General features: G+C 40.0%; 1 protein-coding gene and 1 long non-coding RNA gene across 3 annotated transcripts; one reads left to right on the top strand and one right to left on the bottom strand.

Moving 5' to 3' along the window:
- Positions 1–1,933: 1,933 nt before the first annotated feature.
- On the bottom strand, positions 1,934–17,935 carry LOC146703688 (uncharacterized). Of its 2 annotated transcripts, none has more exons than XR_014922047.1 (4): positions 16,388–16,449; positions 13,155–13,266; positions 3,711–3,781; positions 1,934–2,574 (listed from the first exon to the last, which is right to left on the bottom strand). It is a non-coding gene; the product is annotated as an uncharacterized LOC146703688 (long non-coding RNA). The 2 variants fall into 2 exon arrangements; XR_014922046.1 differs by lacking the exon at positions 1,934–2,574 and adding an exon at positions 17,391–17,935 and having other exon boundaries at positions 2,716–3,781; positions 16,388–16,521.
- Positions 2,791–16,397, top strand: LOC146703689 (uncharacterized). Its single transcript, XM_085467040.1, has 2 exons — positions 2,791–2,899; positions 13,149–16,397. The coding sequence occupies exons 1-2, from the start codon at positions 2,797–2,799 to the stop codon at positions 14,546–14,548; spliced, it is 1,503 nt and encodes a 500-aa protein (XP_085323166.1). The 5' UTR covers positions 2,791–2,796; the 3' UTR covers positions 14,549–16,397.
- Positions 17,936–18,443: the final 508 nt, after the last annotated feature.

Genomic DNA, 18,443 nt, shown 5'->3' with positions numbered 1-18,443 from the left:
TGCAAATGAGGAGACTTCACTCAGGCAAGTCTGCTGGACCAGACGGAGTGAGTCCCCTTGTCCTCAAGACCTGTGCCCCCCAGCTGTGTGGAGTCTTTCATAAACTGTTTATGCTGAGTCTGAGTCTGCAGAGGGTCCCGGTGATGTGGAAGACATCATGCCTCGTCCCTGTACCAAAGACGCCTCGTCCCAGTGGCCCCCAGGATTACAGGCCCGTGGCACTGACCTCCCACATCATGAAGACCCTGGAAAGGCTCATCCTGGACCAGCTGCGACCCATAGTAAGACCACACCTGGATCCCCTTCAGTTCGCTTATCAGCCTCGTCTCGGAACAGAGGACGCCATCATCTACCTGCTCAATCGTGTCTACACCCATCTGGACCAGCCGGCGAGCACTGTGAGGGTCATGTTTTTTGACTTTTCCAGTGCTTTCAACACCATCAGGCCGACCCTCCTGGGTGATAAGTTAGCAGCGATGCAGGTGGATGCTTCTCTGGTGTCCTGGATTGTTGATTACCTGACAGGAAGACCACAATATGTACGTCTCCCACAGTGTGTGTCTGACAAGGTGATTAGCAACACAGGGGCACCACAGGGGACTGTCCTCTCCCCCTTCCTCTTCACCCTCTGCACCACAGACTTCAGCCACTGCACAGAGACCTGCCATCTTCAGAAGTTTTCTGATGACTCTGCGGTGGTTGGATGCATCAGCAGGGATGATGAGACAGAGTACCGGGCTGTGGTCGACTCCTTTGTCACGTGGTGTGAGCAGAATCATCTGCAGCTCAACGTGGCAAAGACCAAGGAACTGATCGTGGACTTCAGGAAGACCAGGAAACACTTGACCCCTGTTTCAATCCAGGGGGTCAGTGTTGACATTGTGGAGGACTATAAATACCTTGGAGTACACATTGACAATAAACTGGACTGGGCTAAAAACACCACAGCACTTTACAGGAAGGGCCAGAGTCGTCTCTATTTTTTGAGGCGACTGAGGTCCTTCAACATCTGCCAGAAAATGCTGAGGATTTTCTATGAGTCTGTGGTGGCCAGTGCGATCCTCTATGCTGTTGCATGCTGGGGGAGCAGGCTGATGCCAACAGACTTAATAAACTGATCCGTAAGGCCAGCAATGTTGTGGGGATGGAGCTGGACTCCCTCAAGGTGGTGTCGGAGAGGCGGATGCTGTCCAAGATAAAGACAATGTTGGATAACACCTCCCACCCACTCCATGACATGCTGGTCAGTCACAGGAGCTCGTTCAGTGAGAGACTGAGATTACCGAAAAGCACCACTGAACGACACAGGAAATCATTCCTGCCTGTGGCCATCTCCCTGTACAACGCATCCACTTAACACACTGTTTGCTGCTACAACTACACATGTTTCTTTTCCAACTATTTATTTATGAGTGACTTATGTATGTATGTATGTATATATATGTATATATTGTACTATTCTTAGTTAGTGTATTGTCTGTCTTGTCTTAATGTTGGTTTAAAATGGAGCACTGTAACAAAAAATAATTTCCCCCAGGGATCAATAAAGTATTCTGATTCTGATTCTGATTTACTGAATTTTTATAATTTTGATCAACTATTTACTGAGTAGAAACTAAATTCAATTTAAAAAAATAAAATAAATACAAATCCAATATAATGAAAGCCTACCCAGATAGAAAAACTGCCTCTAAGATTTCAGGATGTATTGAGGAATAAAGGCTGACCACCTTTATGATTCCAAATATTAATTTCAAGCTCATTCTAATTTTACTAAATCTGTTTTTGCCTTATTTACTGTATCTATGTGTATGTTTGTATACGTTTTAAACAATTACTGCACCTGTTTTCCATTTTCCCCAGCAAGATATAATTACATGGGGTTTGGCTTGAGACTTTTGAACAATACTGTATTTAGGAACGTAATCAGTGTTGTAGCTGCATTTCTTTTTATTTGTGGAAGCTTTCATTTTATTTTACATTGAATATGACTTTGCAGTGACTTAAATATTCAGGAGACTCATGACGACAGCTTTTCGTCACACACATGCAATGAAAACCCCTGAGAAAAAGAGTCTGCGTGCCAATCAAAATGTCCCACGTAAAGAGGGACGCAACCTTTAAACACCTTGAGACATTTTTAACCGGTTCTACATAAATAAAACTAAACATATTTAAAAAAGGAATTTTTAAAATTTAGGAAAAAAAATGTCTCCAATCCTTTATAGAAAGGAAATAACCCTCCAAGGTCAAGAATGGAAAAAAAAACATCATTACATCAATTTTAAAAAATAAATAAAAACACAATATAGTAATTAAATGTATCATTAGTTAGTTAAATGGAGAAACAATAGTAGATATTTTAATTATGTCATGGTTCATGTGTTGCTGTCCATCTTGAAATAATTGAAACTGTCACTGCGGCTGATCAACAGACCATAACCTGGTTAATTGAATCAATTAATTAAACATTTAATCATTATTTGATGTATTTAGTGATTTCATTTTTGCACTCTCGTCGCTCCACAGCGGTGATCTCACCGCCGAGGACAGGAAAGGTGTCCGTGCAGATGCCTGTTCAAAACACAGCAGAGGGCAATAAATGTTGTGAGGAACCATTTGAGTGTCCCGTTTCAATCTGTATCTTCCCCGGTGACGTATTCATGGATGAACAGAAACGTAAGCGGCGTGATCGTGAAAGGTGATCGGCGGTGATCGATTCTGCCCAGGCCCGGTTTCAGCTCCGCCGAGCCTGCAGTTTATTTTAAAGAAGAGAGCAAAGACACGGACACCATCATGAATGAGGTGGATTATCTCCATCAGCTGAATGCCGACAGTCTGGCTGAGGAGAAGCCCGAGATTAAACGGCAGCAGGATGCTGAAACGAGCCAAAGCGCCGGTGAGAATAAAAACACATTTACTGTTTGATCGGGTTAACTGTTAGCTCGCTGTGGGGTTTGTGAAAAGGTGTTTCACATCGGAAACATCGGTTTTCGTTGATCTGTATACGTGCACAAAAATAAACACATAAATAAAATCTCAGAGCTTTTTATTTCATCCGTGGATCTCAAATGTGAATATTAACGTTTAATAGAATTATTGTGGCGGATTTTTTTAAACGGCGGAACTTAAAGTTGAGGGTAAAGTGTGGCGTCCGGACGATTTGCCAGCGCGCACACAAGAGTTGTCTTTGTAGTTCGGCCGTTTTTAAATGCTCATTTAGCGTTAATAACGTGTTAATTGGGTAAGGTCCTGTATATTGCAGCTAATCATTCATATAGAACATCATTAAAATTGCGTGTACTGGTCAAAGTAAAGCGCTTTCGGCTGAGTTTAAAACAGAAATCTGAACATAAGTTGCTCTGGACCAGAGTATGCAAACATCACGAGATGAGAAATGCTTTATTTGTCCCGTATTTAAGAAATGTTTTTGTTCTCAGCAGTTAAAATAATGATGAAATCTACTATTAATAATAATACCAATAAGCAGAGTTAGCTTTCCCATCGTCTGGTCCTTCCTTCCTCACTCTGCTAAATAGTTTTACATCCCTGGTGGGGATCACATTTTACCCCCCTCCCTGTAGAGATCACCCTGCGTGGTGATCAGAGTGTTCTCTAACTAAAAGAGAAATAAGGGAAATTCAGACCATCAGGAAACTCAGAAATCCGGTGTGCCAGACACTTTCTAGAGCGGCAACATCAGTCCTTACAGGGTGACGTGAGGTTGGTTCTTTCATCCTGTTGGAGTGCAGCTTTGCGTCTGGCAGTCTGAGACATCCTCCTGAAATCACACGTGCAGTTTCTTAATGTTGCATGATGGTCCAGTTGCTGCAATAAGCTGACAGAGAGGAGCAGACACAATCCTGTGTAAGAATAGCATTTAATTGTTAATTGTTAATTTATTTCAAACATGTAAACAATATACAGAAAATAAGAGAGAAAAAAATACTATATAAAAGTCAATACATTTCAATATTGCTACCGTACTGATTCATTTACATGTTGAAAGGAAGTGGGAAGAAGTACACACTTGTTTAATCCCACCCTTTTGCCATAAGTTAATATTTAGTCAGCTTCCTTACTGATATAATCTGTAATAAAAATAGTGAACAGATTTCTGATATAATATTTACTAGGGCTGTGCGATATGACTAAAATTCCATATCCCGAGATAAAACATCTATCGTCCCTATAACGAGATAAATCACAAAAAATTTACATTTTCTGTAAATTCTGTGAATCTCGGGCAGCTCGACTTGCGTGAAGTGTTTCCAGCTGGGTGTCGTGTAGCTGGAGTCAAACGTTTTAACCGTGCTGTTTGGAATTTCACTAGATCGGCAATTTTCAGTGTTTCAGACTGCAAAAATAGTGAGTTTGTATGTTCCCTATAACCTCCATTGTGGTTAATTCAAACCGCTTTTTTTTTTTTGAAGAGAGTATTTAAGCATAGAAAAGCTTAGAAAAATGTTGCATAGAGTTGTATAAGCTCTTTGAGTGCTCAGGTAGAGTAGAAAAGTGCTCTATGAGAGGAAGTGATGGTAAAAAAGTCATTTCTTGAAAAAGTTAGCTTGTTCATTCAACTTGTTCATTCCCCAATTCTAAGTTACATTTAACAAAATAAGTGGTTAAGATTAAGATTTTCAGTTCATATTTGTTTTACTAACTATTTAGACCATTTTATTACAAATTGTGAAGGTAAAATATATTTTAGAACCTATTAATAAACAAAGAGTCCAACAAACAACACAAAACAACACTATAATACACAACAATAATAATGTAGTTGCTGTACAAGAAGAGCATTATAGAGAAGTTTTAAATGAACTTTGGATAAAGTGTGTTAGTGTTAGTAACAAACAGAGCGCTCACAGTGAAAGATTGAACTGGTCATTGTGTGGAATCTAAAACTGACCTCACAGCTCCCGCAACAAAATAAGAAACACTTTTAATCCATTATTGTAAAAGTGGAAAGTAGCAGATGAGCCTGTCGCTCGTCCACACTGCTCCACCTCGGTCTGCAGGTCCTCACCGCTTGTTTCATATTAAATGCTGGTGCTATGGCACGGCTGGCCAACGTGGCACTAAGTGGAAGAGGGATTTTAGTCTTCCATATATTGTTACATTTGACTGGATCACCTTTGTTTGAAGAGGAAAACATGAGACAGAGAATATTAAGCTGTTAATTTCTTTAAAAATACACTTCAGTATTTTTGTAAAAGCTCTGCTTATGTTTCACAATTATGCTACAAACCTTACACTAACAGTGATAATAATCACTAATTATAATTATAATCACTAATAATAAATGATCCGTCAGGCTTCAGAGTGTGAAGGATTCCTATGGTCACAACTCGCACCTTGAGAATAATCATGCATACTTTCATAATGCAATTTGTATCTGGCAAATGCCTTTTAGTCAGACACATGTATTGTATTATAAAGGGTGATATAATGTGGTATGAAAGATTTCCTATATCAGTCCTGCTTGGAGCTGAACCAGCCTGTTAAAGAAGATGCTCCATTACATGTCCTTTCAGTTGTGCAGAGTAGGGCTGGGCCATATTATACCGTTCACGGTAATACCGGTATAATGTTAGGCAACGATAGGAAAATGAAATATCGCGATAGAATATGAGTAAAACGCGCATGCGCAGTGCCTTTGTTTTCATACGCACATGGCCGATTGTTGAGTGAAACAGATGAACCAGAATTGGTTTGTAAAAATGGTGCAACTTCCGTGATGTGGAACTGGTTTGGTGTTTGTCCGTCAGATACACAACAAAGCACATTTTTTTGCAGAACATGCAAGCGGCCGTTCTAAGATGCTCTTAAATCTGGGAGTAATCTGGGTCCTAAACTCCGTATGCTTCAGGTCTAACAACACTGCAGCATCACTTAGAGTTAAAAACTGTCTAAATTCTTTCATCTTTAATAAAACGATCAGCATTGCTGCTTTACGAGGTGTAACTATAAAGTTTAACTTCCAGGCATCCATGAAAACAAAATGTATTACATTTAACGGAGTTAGAAGTTAGCAGGAAGCTAGCGGAAGTTAGCTCGCTAGTTTCGCTAGTTACCTAAGCATGATATTGCATGTTCTGACGGAGAGATTTCTGAAAAAAATCAAACGTACAGCTCTGCTATCACTTCCAACATAAATGAAGACAGGAAACTAAACAGCAGCGACGTTTGTAGGGTTACTGAAGTTTGGCTAGCTGGTATATAATGATGTGCTACGTGATCGCTAGCGACACAGCTATGTTAGCATAACATAAACAGTGAAGCTGGAGGACGAACACTAACACTTTTCCACTTATAAAAGTTAACGTGAAGGTTCTTCATGGTTAGAGACAAATGCAATCGCATGGCAGGATGCTGTAAACGGACCAAACTTCAGTCAGGAGAACAACTGAGATAATCCATCCACAATACGAGGTTAGTCATTAATATACTGCAACAACATGGGAATAGAGCAGCTACCAGAGAATTCAACATTAATGAATCAATGGTACAGAAGTGGAGGAAGCAAGAAGAATGAGTTTAATAAAGTTTGATTTATCTGACTGCTTTGTTTCGCTTAATGTGCCTTATAATCCCGTGCACCTTATGGTCCGAAAAATGCGTACTGCACACTGCAGTTTAATGTTGCAAAGCACCTCTTTTTAACTTCAGTGGATATTATACATGGTTATGCTCAGGATATGTCAGCCCATTTCTACTGGAAATGCCTTTTGGTTAAACTTTCAGCAAGGAATTTGCATTTGCACTGTTACATTTTTATAAAGCTTTAATGTACATAAAAACCAGCTTCTTGTTTAAGTGAAAATAAATGGAAGGTTGTCTTTTTGCGCTAGTAATGTTGTGGAGTTGTATTTTGTCTCACATCAATTATATCGTCAGTTATATCGTTATCGCAAATTTTCAAATATATATCGTGATAAATATTTTTGGCCATATCGCCCTGCTCTAGTGCAGAGGGTCGTCAGGACTATCCATGATGGATAACCATTTGTCCGTGACGTCCCCTCCACCACAGTCTCAAGTGTCCACAGACTCAGCCTTCACAATCAGCTTATCGTCATAGCTGACGAATCTGCCTCTTATTCTACTTTCATAAACTCTAGAAACCACATGTAGCCTCGCAGTGTGAGTGAAGCACTCTGCTGGGATCATATAACGCTTTGATATATTTAAAACATGATTGGATCTTATTATTCAGGAATTTGGCATTTAAAAGGCTGTCAGTGCAGAGAAGCTAATCCTTTCTTTAAAGGATGAAGATGAAGAGTGCAGGAGGGGGACAGATGGAGGATCGCTAATCAGGAAGTGCAGAGGCTTAGTAAGGAGGAAGTAAGAGCAGCTGTGAAGAGTATTCGTCCTGATGACAAGGGCTGCCACGATTAGTCAAATAGTCCATGTGCTGACCACTCAGTGCATTTTATCAACAACTTTAATATTTTTTGGGAACGCAGGCATCTGTTTAAAGCAAATGGATTTAATTTTAACAAGTCAGGGGTGAAACTGTTCACCTCCAACTTGTTTTATTCCATACGTCATCCATCTGTGCTTGGAGCCAAGGCTGAGATAAACAAGGAGTTATCTCATAAAGAGGAACAAACAGTACTCCAAGAACAGACAAAGCCCAGCAGAAACCTTGAGGAGGAGCTCCATCTGCCCCCACCCGGGAAGAGCCTCAGAAAGGAGGGACATCTGAGGCAAGAAGAGGCAAGAAGAGGGGTCCCTATTTGCCTCCAACTCTCTCAACAACACCAACGACCAGGACCAGGATCTTCCCCAGTCCCCCAAACCCCTGACAGGCCATCACCCCCATCACCCTCCTCTCCCTCCCTTTCTCCCTCCTCCCCACACCTGAAATTCACTGAAGAGATGATGGAGCGGGTCAATGCTGGGCTCAGATCTACCCCCCGGCCCAATCCCTCTTTGTCCCCCATAAACCCCCCACCAAAGCAGCCAAAGGTTCGCCACCGAGCCCCACCCTCAACAGAGCAATCGAAGTCACATTGCCCAGCCTCGCCCCCCTTAGTTTCTCCTTACCACCTTCATGCTTTGTCTCCGCAGTCTGATGTGTGATGTGTGGAGGGTCCGGGCTGTGAGGATTATGGCAGTGATGACTTTTCCCAGGAGAAGCTGGGACCCTGTTTACTAGAAGGTTTTAAAATCTCTGTACTTTTAGGTGACAGAAGGAGACATGTGGCCTGGTCAAAACACAGAGAGCTGCACTCTAAAAGATCTTTAAATATAGTAAACATACCTTGTGTGCCACAGACTGCTCCCAAACACGAGGGGACAAGTAATGCCTCTAAAACACTTAAGTTGGCTTTATTAAACATTAGATCTCTAGCTGGGAAAACATTTTTAATTAATGATTTAATCACTGAGCACAGCCTTGATTTTATGTTTTTAATTGAAACTTGGTTGGACCAAAGTAACAGTGGAGCTGTTCTCATCGAGACGACCCCTCCTAACTACAGTTTTATCAGTGAGGTCAGGGCGAGCAGGAGAGGAGGAGGGGTTGCTGTCTTATTTAATGAATCATTTCAATGTAAGCAGCTATCTCCTGGAAGTTTTCAGTCTTTTGAATATGTGGCTTTACAGCTGAAGGCCCCATCCAAAGTTGTGTTTCTTAATGTTTACAGGCCTCCCAAATACTGCACAGACTTTTTTAATGACCTCAGTGAACTGCTGTCTGTGATCTGTGTTGATTTCGACTGTGTAATTATTGTTGGGGATTTTAACATCCATGTGGACAACCCTCAGGACAAAGGGACTAAAGACCTGAGTAACACTCTGGGCAACTTTGGGCTGACTCAGCATGTAACAGAGGCCACACATAATAGAGGACACACTCTCGACCTACTGATCTCCAAGAGCCTGAGCATTTCAAACATTACTGTGTCTGATGTGGGCCTGTCTGATCATTACTGTGTTTTCTTTGAAAGTAAAATCTCAGCCCACACAAATATATCAACAGCAGTGATCACAAAACGGTGTATAACTGAAAACAGTAGTGCAATTTTTAACCAGGTCTTCCCATTAACACCTGACCTGCCCAAAGGTTCAGTCAATGAGCTCGTCAATAGCTTTAATGCAAAAATGTTAAATGTAATGGACACTATTGCTCCCATTAAGGTGAAGGTTATCTCTGGAAGGAAAAAGTCTCCATGGAGAAACTCCACACTAGTGAAAAATGAAAAAAGAGAGTGTAGGAAAGCTGAGCGCAGATGGAGAAAAACAAACCTCCAGGTTCATTATGACATTTATAAAGAGAAACTTCACAATTATAATTTACAACTGAGGAATGCAAGGAGGTCCTACTTCTCTGACATCATCACTAAAAACAGCCATAATGCTCGGGTCTTATTTTCTACAGTTGACAGGCTAACAAACCCTCCTGTGCCAGTGGCAGCTGAACTTCATTCGACCATGGCCTGCAATGACTTTGCCAAATTCTTCACAGACAAAATCCAAAAGATTAGACAAGCAGTTAGTACATCAACAGCAGATCCAGGATATGTACTGTGTCCACCGAAAAACTGTTTAAACACCATCAAACAGTTTCACCCAATTAACAGCAAAGACCTGGAGGACATCTTAGGTCAACTGAACTCCTCCTCTTGCTGTTTAGATGTCCTGCCAACAAGTTTTTTCAAAAAGGTCTCAAAGACTTTAGAGTCAGACCTGTTACAGATCGTCAACTTTTCCTTAATGTCAGGCGTGTTTCCAGAACCACTAAAAACTGCTGTAATCAAACCTATACTGAAAAAGGACAATCTTGACAAGACACAAATGAACAACTACAGGCCGATCTCAAATCTCCCGTTTTTAAGTAAGATCATTGAAAAAGCAGTTTCTCAACAGCTCAATTACTTCTTAAAACAGAATAATTGCTACGATGCCTTCCAGTCAGGTTTTAGACAGAACCACAGCACTGAAACCGCTCTGACCAAAGTGTTTAATGACATATGTCTGAACACAGACAGTGGAAAAATGTCAGTCCTAGTTTTACTGGATCTCAGTGCAGCATTTGATACAGTTGACCACAACATATTACTCAAACGACTGGAGAACTGGGCAGGTCTTTCAGGAACTGTACTAAACTGGTTCAAAACATACGTAGAAAACAGGAAATACTTTGTATCAATAGGTAACTTCACATCTGAGCAGACAAGTATCACATGTGGAGTTCCCCAAGGTTCCATCTTGGGACCCCTTCTGTTTAACATCTACATGCTCCCACTGGCACAGATTATAAACAACAACAAAATAAACTATCACAGCTATGCAGATGACACACAAATATATATCACAATGTCACCAGGAGACCGAGGCCCTGTACAGGCTCTTGGTAAATGCATTGAGGAAATTAATGACTGGTTGTGCCACAATTTTCTCCAACTAAACAAAAACAAAACTGAAGTAATAGTCTTTGGCGCCAAAGAAAAACGATTACAGGTCACCAGAGAACTTCAATCTATACATCTAAAAACCACAAACCAGGCGAGAAATTTGGGTGTAGTGATGGATGCAGACCTAAACTTAGAAAAACACATTAAGACAATAACAAAATCAGCTTACTATCACCTCAAGAATATTTCAAGGATAAAAGATCTGATGTCTCAACAGGACCTGGAAAAACTAGTCCATGCATTCATTTTTAGTAGGCTTGATTACTGTAACAGCATCTTTACAGGTCTACCTAAAAAATCAGTCAGACAACTACAGCTCATTCAGAACTCTGCTGCTCGAGTCCTCACTAAGACCAAAAAAGTGGACCACATCAGTCCAGCTCTGAGGTCTTTACACTGGCTGCCTGTCCGTCAGAGGATAGACTTTAAAGTTCTGATGCTGGCCTATAAAGCTCTGAATGGTTTAGGACCAAAATACATCAGTGACCTCCTGACCCAGTATGAACCTTCCAGATCCCTCAGGTCATCTGGATCCGGTCTTTTATCAGTTCCCAGAGTCAGAACCAGACACGGAGAAGCTGCATTCAGCTTTTATGCTCCTTATATCTGGAACAAGCTCCCAGAAAGCCTCAGATCAGCTGAAACACTCAGTTTATTTAAATCCAGGTTGAAGACTCACCTGTTCTCAGCTGCATTTGAATAAAGCACCAAATCCACACTTTAAGCTTAAATTTCAAAACTTACATTTAACTACTGATCTTATCTGTTTTGATTTTATCTGTTTTGATTTTATATACTGTTTTGTTTGTTTGTTAAGCTTAAATTTCAAAACTTACATTAACTACTGATTTTATCTACTGTTCTGATTTTATCTGTTTTGATTTTATATACTGTTTTGTTTGTTTGTTAAGCTTAAATTTCAAAACTTACATTAACTACTGATTTTATCTACTGTTCTGATTTTATCTGTTTTGATTTTATATACTGTTTTGTTTGTTTGTTTGTTAAGTGGGTTTAGAGCTCTGGGTAGCTCCCCAGCTGGGTCTAGACTGGGTCTAGAGAGTATTTTAAATTCAGGGAATTTAAAATAGAAAGTAGCTCGTCCACAGAAGGACTGGTAGCTCCCCTTACGATAAGGGTTCAGATCGCGCGAACAGGTGTGGGATTAGAGCTCTGGGTAGCTCCCCAACTGGGTCTAGACTGGGTCTAGAGATTTTAAATTCAGGGAATTTAAAATAGAAAGTAGCTCGTCCACAGAAGGACTGGTAGCTCCCCTTACGATAAGGGTTCAGATCGCGCGAACAGGTGTGAAATGTGTGTGTTTAGTTAGTTTGTTTGTTTGTTTTAATCAATTTTAAATCATGCTTTTTATTTGTTTTTGTTTCTAATGTCTCTGTAAAGCACTTTGAATCACCTTGTTGTTGAATTGTGCTATACAAATAAATTTGCCTTGCCTTGCCTTGCCTAGTCACGATTATGTCGACTATCAAAATCGTCAACAACTAATTTAATAGTCGTTGCGTCGTGCCTTTTTTCAGTGTTTAATTTGTTTCTGAGTAAATCTGTTTGGCTGAGATTAAAGTTATAGTTTTCACACAGGTGAATAAACGCAAACAGAAAACTGATTAAACAGAAATGTGAGATGTTCGAGAATTTACTCTAGTGTCCTGTTATATTTAGAGCAAGGAGCAGACGGCTGAGTTTATTAAAGTCCACTGAGACAATCTGCAAATTTCATTAAAAGTTTAATCTTGTCTAATCATCTTGTCTTTATTTTTAGTTAGCACATACCTTAAACACTTCAAGCTGTAAGCTAATGAGAGCTATATAAGAGCAGATGCATGCTGGTGCAATAAGCTGTACGCTTTATGTCCAATGGATCTGATTAGTCGACTAATCGCAAAAATAATCGGTTAGTCGACTATCAAAATAATCGTTTGTGGCAGCCCTACTGATGACACACCCGTGGAGGTATGGAGGTGTTTAAGAGGGAAGGCAGACTTTTTAACACAGTCCTGGAGAGTGAGGGGATGTCTGAGGAATGGAGAAGTGTATTGGAACTGATCTTCAAGAACAAGGGTGACATGCAGAGCTGTAGAAACTACACAGGGATAAAGCTGATGGGCCACACCATGAGGATATTTGAAGATGTTTGCAGATGACATTGTGATCTGTAGTAAGGAGCAGGTGGAGGAGACCCTGGGGAGGTGGAGGTATGCTCTGGAGAGAAGAGGAATAAAATCAGTAGAAGAAGACAGAATACATGTGTTTGAATGGGAACAAGGCAGGTGTAACAGTGGGATGGAGAGATGGAGACAGATGATCTGCTGTGGCAACCCCTAAAGGAAAAGAAGAAAAATGTGAAGAAGATTGGCCCTTTCCAGTCCCTGTTGGTACTCCCATTGTGTCATTTTGCATCAGCTGAAGGTTTAATAACAAATTACTACAATTCAGCCCGGCATGATTTTTTTAGCATCACACTGAGTCAGGATATTTCTAAATTTGACAACGTCACACAGCTTTTAAAAACCAATCCTACAGATTTGTTAAAAACGTGACTAAAAGGACCTACTGTAAAAAAATAACGGTAATGCCATCGAAAGGGAGTAAATAATTAGACACCAATGAATGAATATATATCTGTATATCAGGGTTTTTAATGGGTGTGCTATGCTGCTGTAGAATTTTAATGTCAGTCTTTTCTGTCCATGTGTGTTTCAGTGTTACCTGAAGATGTCCGGCAGCTGCTGGTGATTAAAGAAGTTCCTCAAGATTGGAGCCCCAGGCGGGACCTGCAAGCCGCCGAGTTCCTCCACATAAAGCAGGAGCAGGAGGAACCCTGGAGCAGTGAGGAGGGACAGCAGATCAATAGGTTGGAGGAGGCAGATCTCAGCAGGTTACCGTTCACTATTGTTACTGTGAAGACTGAAGATGATGACGATGAAGAGAAGCCTCAGTGCTCATATCGTCATCAAAGCCAAACAGAAGAATCCACACAGACAGAGCCGCCTATCGGCTGCTTAGCTAAACAGATCAAGACGGAAATTGAGGAAGATGCATATGGACGACTGGAATCAGTCTGGAGCCCAGATCTAAATTGTCATTTATTAGTAAATAATAAGAAAAAGACTTTAGACTCTTCCGAGACTGAAGTCAGTTATGAAGATGAGGAGGAGGAGGAGGATGTTTGGCAGGAACCTCTGTCAGATTCTGGACCTGAAACTGAAGTGGGTGGTATAGCGTGGAAGGAGAGTGTTGCAACTGAGCCTCAGTTTGTCAGTGATGTTTGCGTTAAAACATTTACACAACCAGAATCTCAGAAGCGACAACGCCGAGGAGAGAAATCACTGGCTTGTGCTGTTTGCGGTAAAACCTTCAGCTGCAATACACATCTTAAGAGACACATGACCGTCCACACAGGAGAGAAACCCTTTAGCTGTGAAGCTTGTGGAAAAAGATTTGGACTTGAGTTTACTCTTAAAACGCACATGAGAGTCCACACAGGAGAGAAGCCATTTGGTTGTGAAGACTGTGGAAAAACATTTAGTCGTAACACTCATCTTAAGAATCACATGCGAGTACACACACAGGAGAAACCATTTAGTTGTGATTCTTGTGGAAAGACATTTAAATTTAAGTATAGTTTTAAAGTACACATGAGGGTCCACACAGGCGAGAGACCTTTTGGCTGTAGTGTTTGTGGTAAAGGGTTTACAGAACATGAAGGTCTGAAAAGACACATGAGAATCCACACAGGGGAGAAACCATTTGGTTGTGATATATGTGGGAAAAGATTTGGACACCAGAATGCTCTTAAAAGACACACCAGCGTCCACACAGGTGAGAAACCGTTTGGATGCGATATATGTGGAAAACGATTTAACCGCAGCACACGATTTAAGGAGCACTTAAGAGGCCACACGGGAGAGAAACTGTTCGGCTGTGACGAGTGTGGGAAAACATTTAGTTCCAATACACGACTTAAGAGACACATGAGCATCCACAGGAGAGACAAACAGTTTTTGTGTGGCATTTGTGGTGAAAAATGTTCAACATCTGAACAGCTGAAGCAGCATGAAAGTTCGCACATGTTACTGCAGATAGATACTGTAACACTATAGGTTGTGTTGTGAAGTGTATTTGTATTATTAACAAGCTTTACTTTTCCGTCCTCATGTTTGTCTTCATTGTACTTAAAAAATAAACCAAAAAATATCCATGAATACAAAATTTGTGGTTTTGTCCTTGCCTATATAAATAATATATATATGTTTCCATACAAATATATAAAATATATGGGAACATATATGTAGAAAACTGAAGCTATCTCAAGTATGAAATAATCTTTTTTTAAAACTGGGCAATAAATCTTTGTAACTATATTAAGTTACCCTTTTTACTGTTTTAACACGTTTTTGCTTTTATAGTAAAGTCATTCATCATTAGATGAATTATGATTTTTAATATCAATGAAACTTTAAACAGCTTCAAAATTATAAGAAATTATATAAAAAAAGAAACCTGTTGAACGTTAGAAGTTACGCACTTTTTTGCCTCCCATAAGAAGTGTTTTGTAATTTAAAAACTGTTTCTAAACACAACTTAATCAGTGAGACTGTAAAAATAATCTGAGCGCGTTTTAAGCTATGAGCACACGTGTTGCCAAATCCAACGCTCTCACTGGTCGGATCTATTTATTCACATGCAAAAAAATGAGCCTAATTCCAAAAAAATAAAATGGTGCAAATTTGTCCAGTGAAATTACACGATTGTTGTGAGCAGGAGCATTACAAATCGGTGAGCCTCAAAAAACGTTTAAACCACAGCCAACAGGCTCGCAGTGGTTGGCCCCTCTTGCCCCAGTGTAGAGCCAGCCCCACCTACCATACACCCAGGGGCGGTCCTAACCTGTTTGGTGCCCTGGGCGACCAGTCCCTCTGTCCCACTGTTTACTATCATAGCCAAGTGGCTAACAAAGGTAAACAGAAGTTTTCCCAATCTCTACTAATGAATGTTATCTTGTTTCAGGATACATACTAAAATCCTTTATTTCTCAAAAATCGACAGCGCGCCTTATGTATAAATTCTGGTTGTGCTTACTGGCCGCGAACCGATTTTATGTGGTACACAGCGCTCAGAAACCTTTCAAAAAATATTTTGGTACGACTTTGGTAAACTACGAAACTGCACTGCTTGATGGATTGTTGGATCATTACGGCTACCGAGAAGCCTCACGGAGTGATACGTACTCTGCTTCAACGTAATATTACCGTACTGTGTGTGTATAAGGACCACAAATGACACCTGTTAAGAGACACGGTTACAAAGAGGATTTCAAACTCCAGGCTGTCAGTCACGCAGTAGAACTTGGGAACAGAGCAGCTGCGAAATCTGTCTTTGTTATTGTGCTCAGCGTCTGTTAGTTTACATTTTGACTGCACAATTGTGAGCTTTTTGTTATGCACAAAAACAACATTGTTTTATTTTATTTATGGAGCATGATTATTTAATAAATGCTGATAATTTATTTCTGAGTAATTTTTTCTTGTACATCTGCGCTGTATGTTAATAAAAGTGCTTATGTGAGATTTGGGACACAGCTTTGACTAAGAGCTCTCTTTTTGTTCTTACTTTATGGCTTTAAAAAATATCAAGATGTCTATATATCGTCAACCAGCTAAAGAATATCGAGATATGAATTTTGGGTCATATCGCCCAGTCCTAGTATAGGGTCTCTGCCTTCCAATGTAAAGCGCCTCTGGACAACAGATGTGATTTGTTGCTATAGTTACTGTTAAATTTAATCATTGATGTCCATTCAGGACTGGAAGTTTTATATTTCTTAATATCCATCTATACTCAATGTGAATTCCATACGTTTAACAGAGCTGTTTGACTGATCACCTAATGTGTGACAAAAGAATCCGCTGTGATGCTATTGACAGTCTGCGCTCTCTCACCTGTCTGTAAAAGTTGGCCTTGTCTCTCTCACTCGTTGTGACACCTCTCTCCTCTGTTGCAGAACTTCCAGCCCGTGCTCTCCCTGTGTTCTGTGTGCCCGACCGTTTCTCCGTCCCCTGGTTTCCCACGGCACCTGTGCAGAGTTTCTGTTTATCACCTTGCTCTTGTTTAAGTTGTCTCCTCTCATTAATAAATCTTGTAAATAATTGATAACCAGCATAGTAGGCGCTCCTCCAACGTATCAAAATATAGTTTATTTTGGGGCGATCGTGGCTCAAGAGTTGGGAGTTCGCCTTGTAATCGGAAGGTTGCCGGTTCGAGCCCCGGCTTGGACAGTCTCGGTCGTTGTGTCCTGGTCACAGGTGGTCAGAGGGCCCGGTGGCGCCAGTGTCCGGCAGCCTCGCCTCTGTCAGTTCTCCCCAGGGTGGCTGTGGCTACACTGTAGCTGCCATCACCAGTGTGTGAATGGGTGAATGACTGGATGTGTAAAGCGCCTTGAGGTCCTTAGGGACTAGAAAAGCACTATATAAATACAGGCCATTTACCATTTATTCTCCCTCTGACAGTTAAAACCATACACATTGTCTAAAATATAGATAGAGTGTGCAGCCTCAACTATTGGAAAAATGTAATGACCATCTTTATCTATGTCAGAATTCAAAATTATACCATTAAATCTTCCAAAATCTGAGTTGAACTGTTTGCAAAACAAAAAAATAGCCTTATGTTTAACACTGTTTCTTAAACCTCTTACATTTAAAGAAATAACAGACAGAGAAATAAGGATAGTAACGAAAATTAAAAGTGACAAATAAGAAAAAGCTTACACCAAGTATATGAAGAAAAGTTGAAATGGGAACCTGGTCACTTAACCCTTTAAAGCCAGTCAGAGCGGGCACGCTCCGTTTTGCTTAACTATTTTTAAATCCCGGTAGCACTGCAACCACGTAAGCTAGCGCAATATTTTTCTTTTGCATATGAAACCGGAGGGGTTGTACTTACATCTTATGCCATCAGCTTGTCCTCGATCACAGTTTCCTTCCACATAAAGCTTTGCAAAAATGTCATAAAAACCACTTGCAGCAACAAAAACATAATATCCCAGAAACACGCTTTACCCATCCGATCAGCTGTTTGTAACACTTCCTACGTCCATCAGCGCAAACTATCGCATGTCCGCCATGACCTGCCCGAAACCGGAAGTGACGTATTTTGCGGAAATGTAGTTTTTTTTTACCATCAGGACCTTATGAGCCTATACTTGTGTTTTTAAAAGTTATGTTTGACTTTATGACTTTCTGTGTCGTTTCTGGGACGCTTAGGACTCATATTGCACTGCTGGAAATAGTTTACTTTGATGCATATGCTGTTTTTTTTTTTTTGGAAATCTGCATTATAATATTTATTTTCGTTTTTCCTGCAGTATATAAAAAATAAAACTATGAAGACACTTAAAATAAATTTCCTGTGGCGGGAAACTATTTTGTGCAACTTTTTTGTATTTACAGTTTTGAGGGATAAGCCTCTTAAATTTCTCTAACTAGAAATATATGTAAAAAACAAAAAAACAAAAACAATTTTAAATGTTTTTGTAGTTTATTCCACTTTTTTGCAATTTATGTAATTACTATGCACTTAATGCATACATATCATTAAAATTTGGGCTATAATGGTTGTATTGATGTATATCAACTTGAAATGCTCCCAAAAATGGCTCTACAGCATGTAAAAATATAATATAAGCTCTGGCGGACTTGGTTCTATGGTAGGTCTTAAAGGGTTAAGAGAGTTCTATATAAGATGAGAACTGCAACCCCTGAGTAAGGAAATTGTGAACTTGAATAATAATAGGAATACAATAGTCTAAGAAAATAGAACCAATGTGATAAAAAATTAAATTAAATTAAATTAAATGCTTCTAAAAGCATTTAAAGGGAGCTTTTAGAAGTTTTCTTGCTCCATTTAAATGTCAAAAGGGAGTTTTTCCTTCAACATTAACGCCGTCATCACGATTAGTTCAATTTTTAAGAAATTAAAGAAATATCAACAGAGCAC

This window comes from Copadichromis virginalis, linkage group LG8 (assembly GCF_057382275.1).
Source record: "Copadichromis virginalis isolate Kocher_CV1m ecotype Utaka linkage group LG8, C_Virginalis_male_GT1.1, whole genome shotgun sequence".
Lineage (NCBI taxonomy): Eukaryota > Metazoa > Chordata > Actinopteri > Cichliformes > Cichlidae > Copadichromis > Copadichromis virginalis.
This window is presented reverse-complemented; position numbering and strand designations above follow the sequence as displayed.

Excerpts from the sequence above, each read along its gene's own strand:
- LOC146703689 (XM_085467040.1), top strand. The coding sequence starts at position 2,797 with ATGAATGAGGTGGATTATCTCCATCAGCTGAATGCCGACAGTCTGGCT. Across the intron at positions 2,900-13,148 it reads TGAAACGAGCCAAAGCGCCG|TGTTACCTGAAGATGTCCGG; the intron begins GTGAGAATAAAA and ends TGTGTGTTTCAG.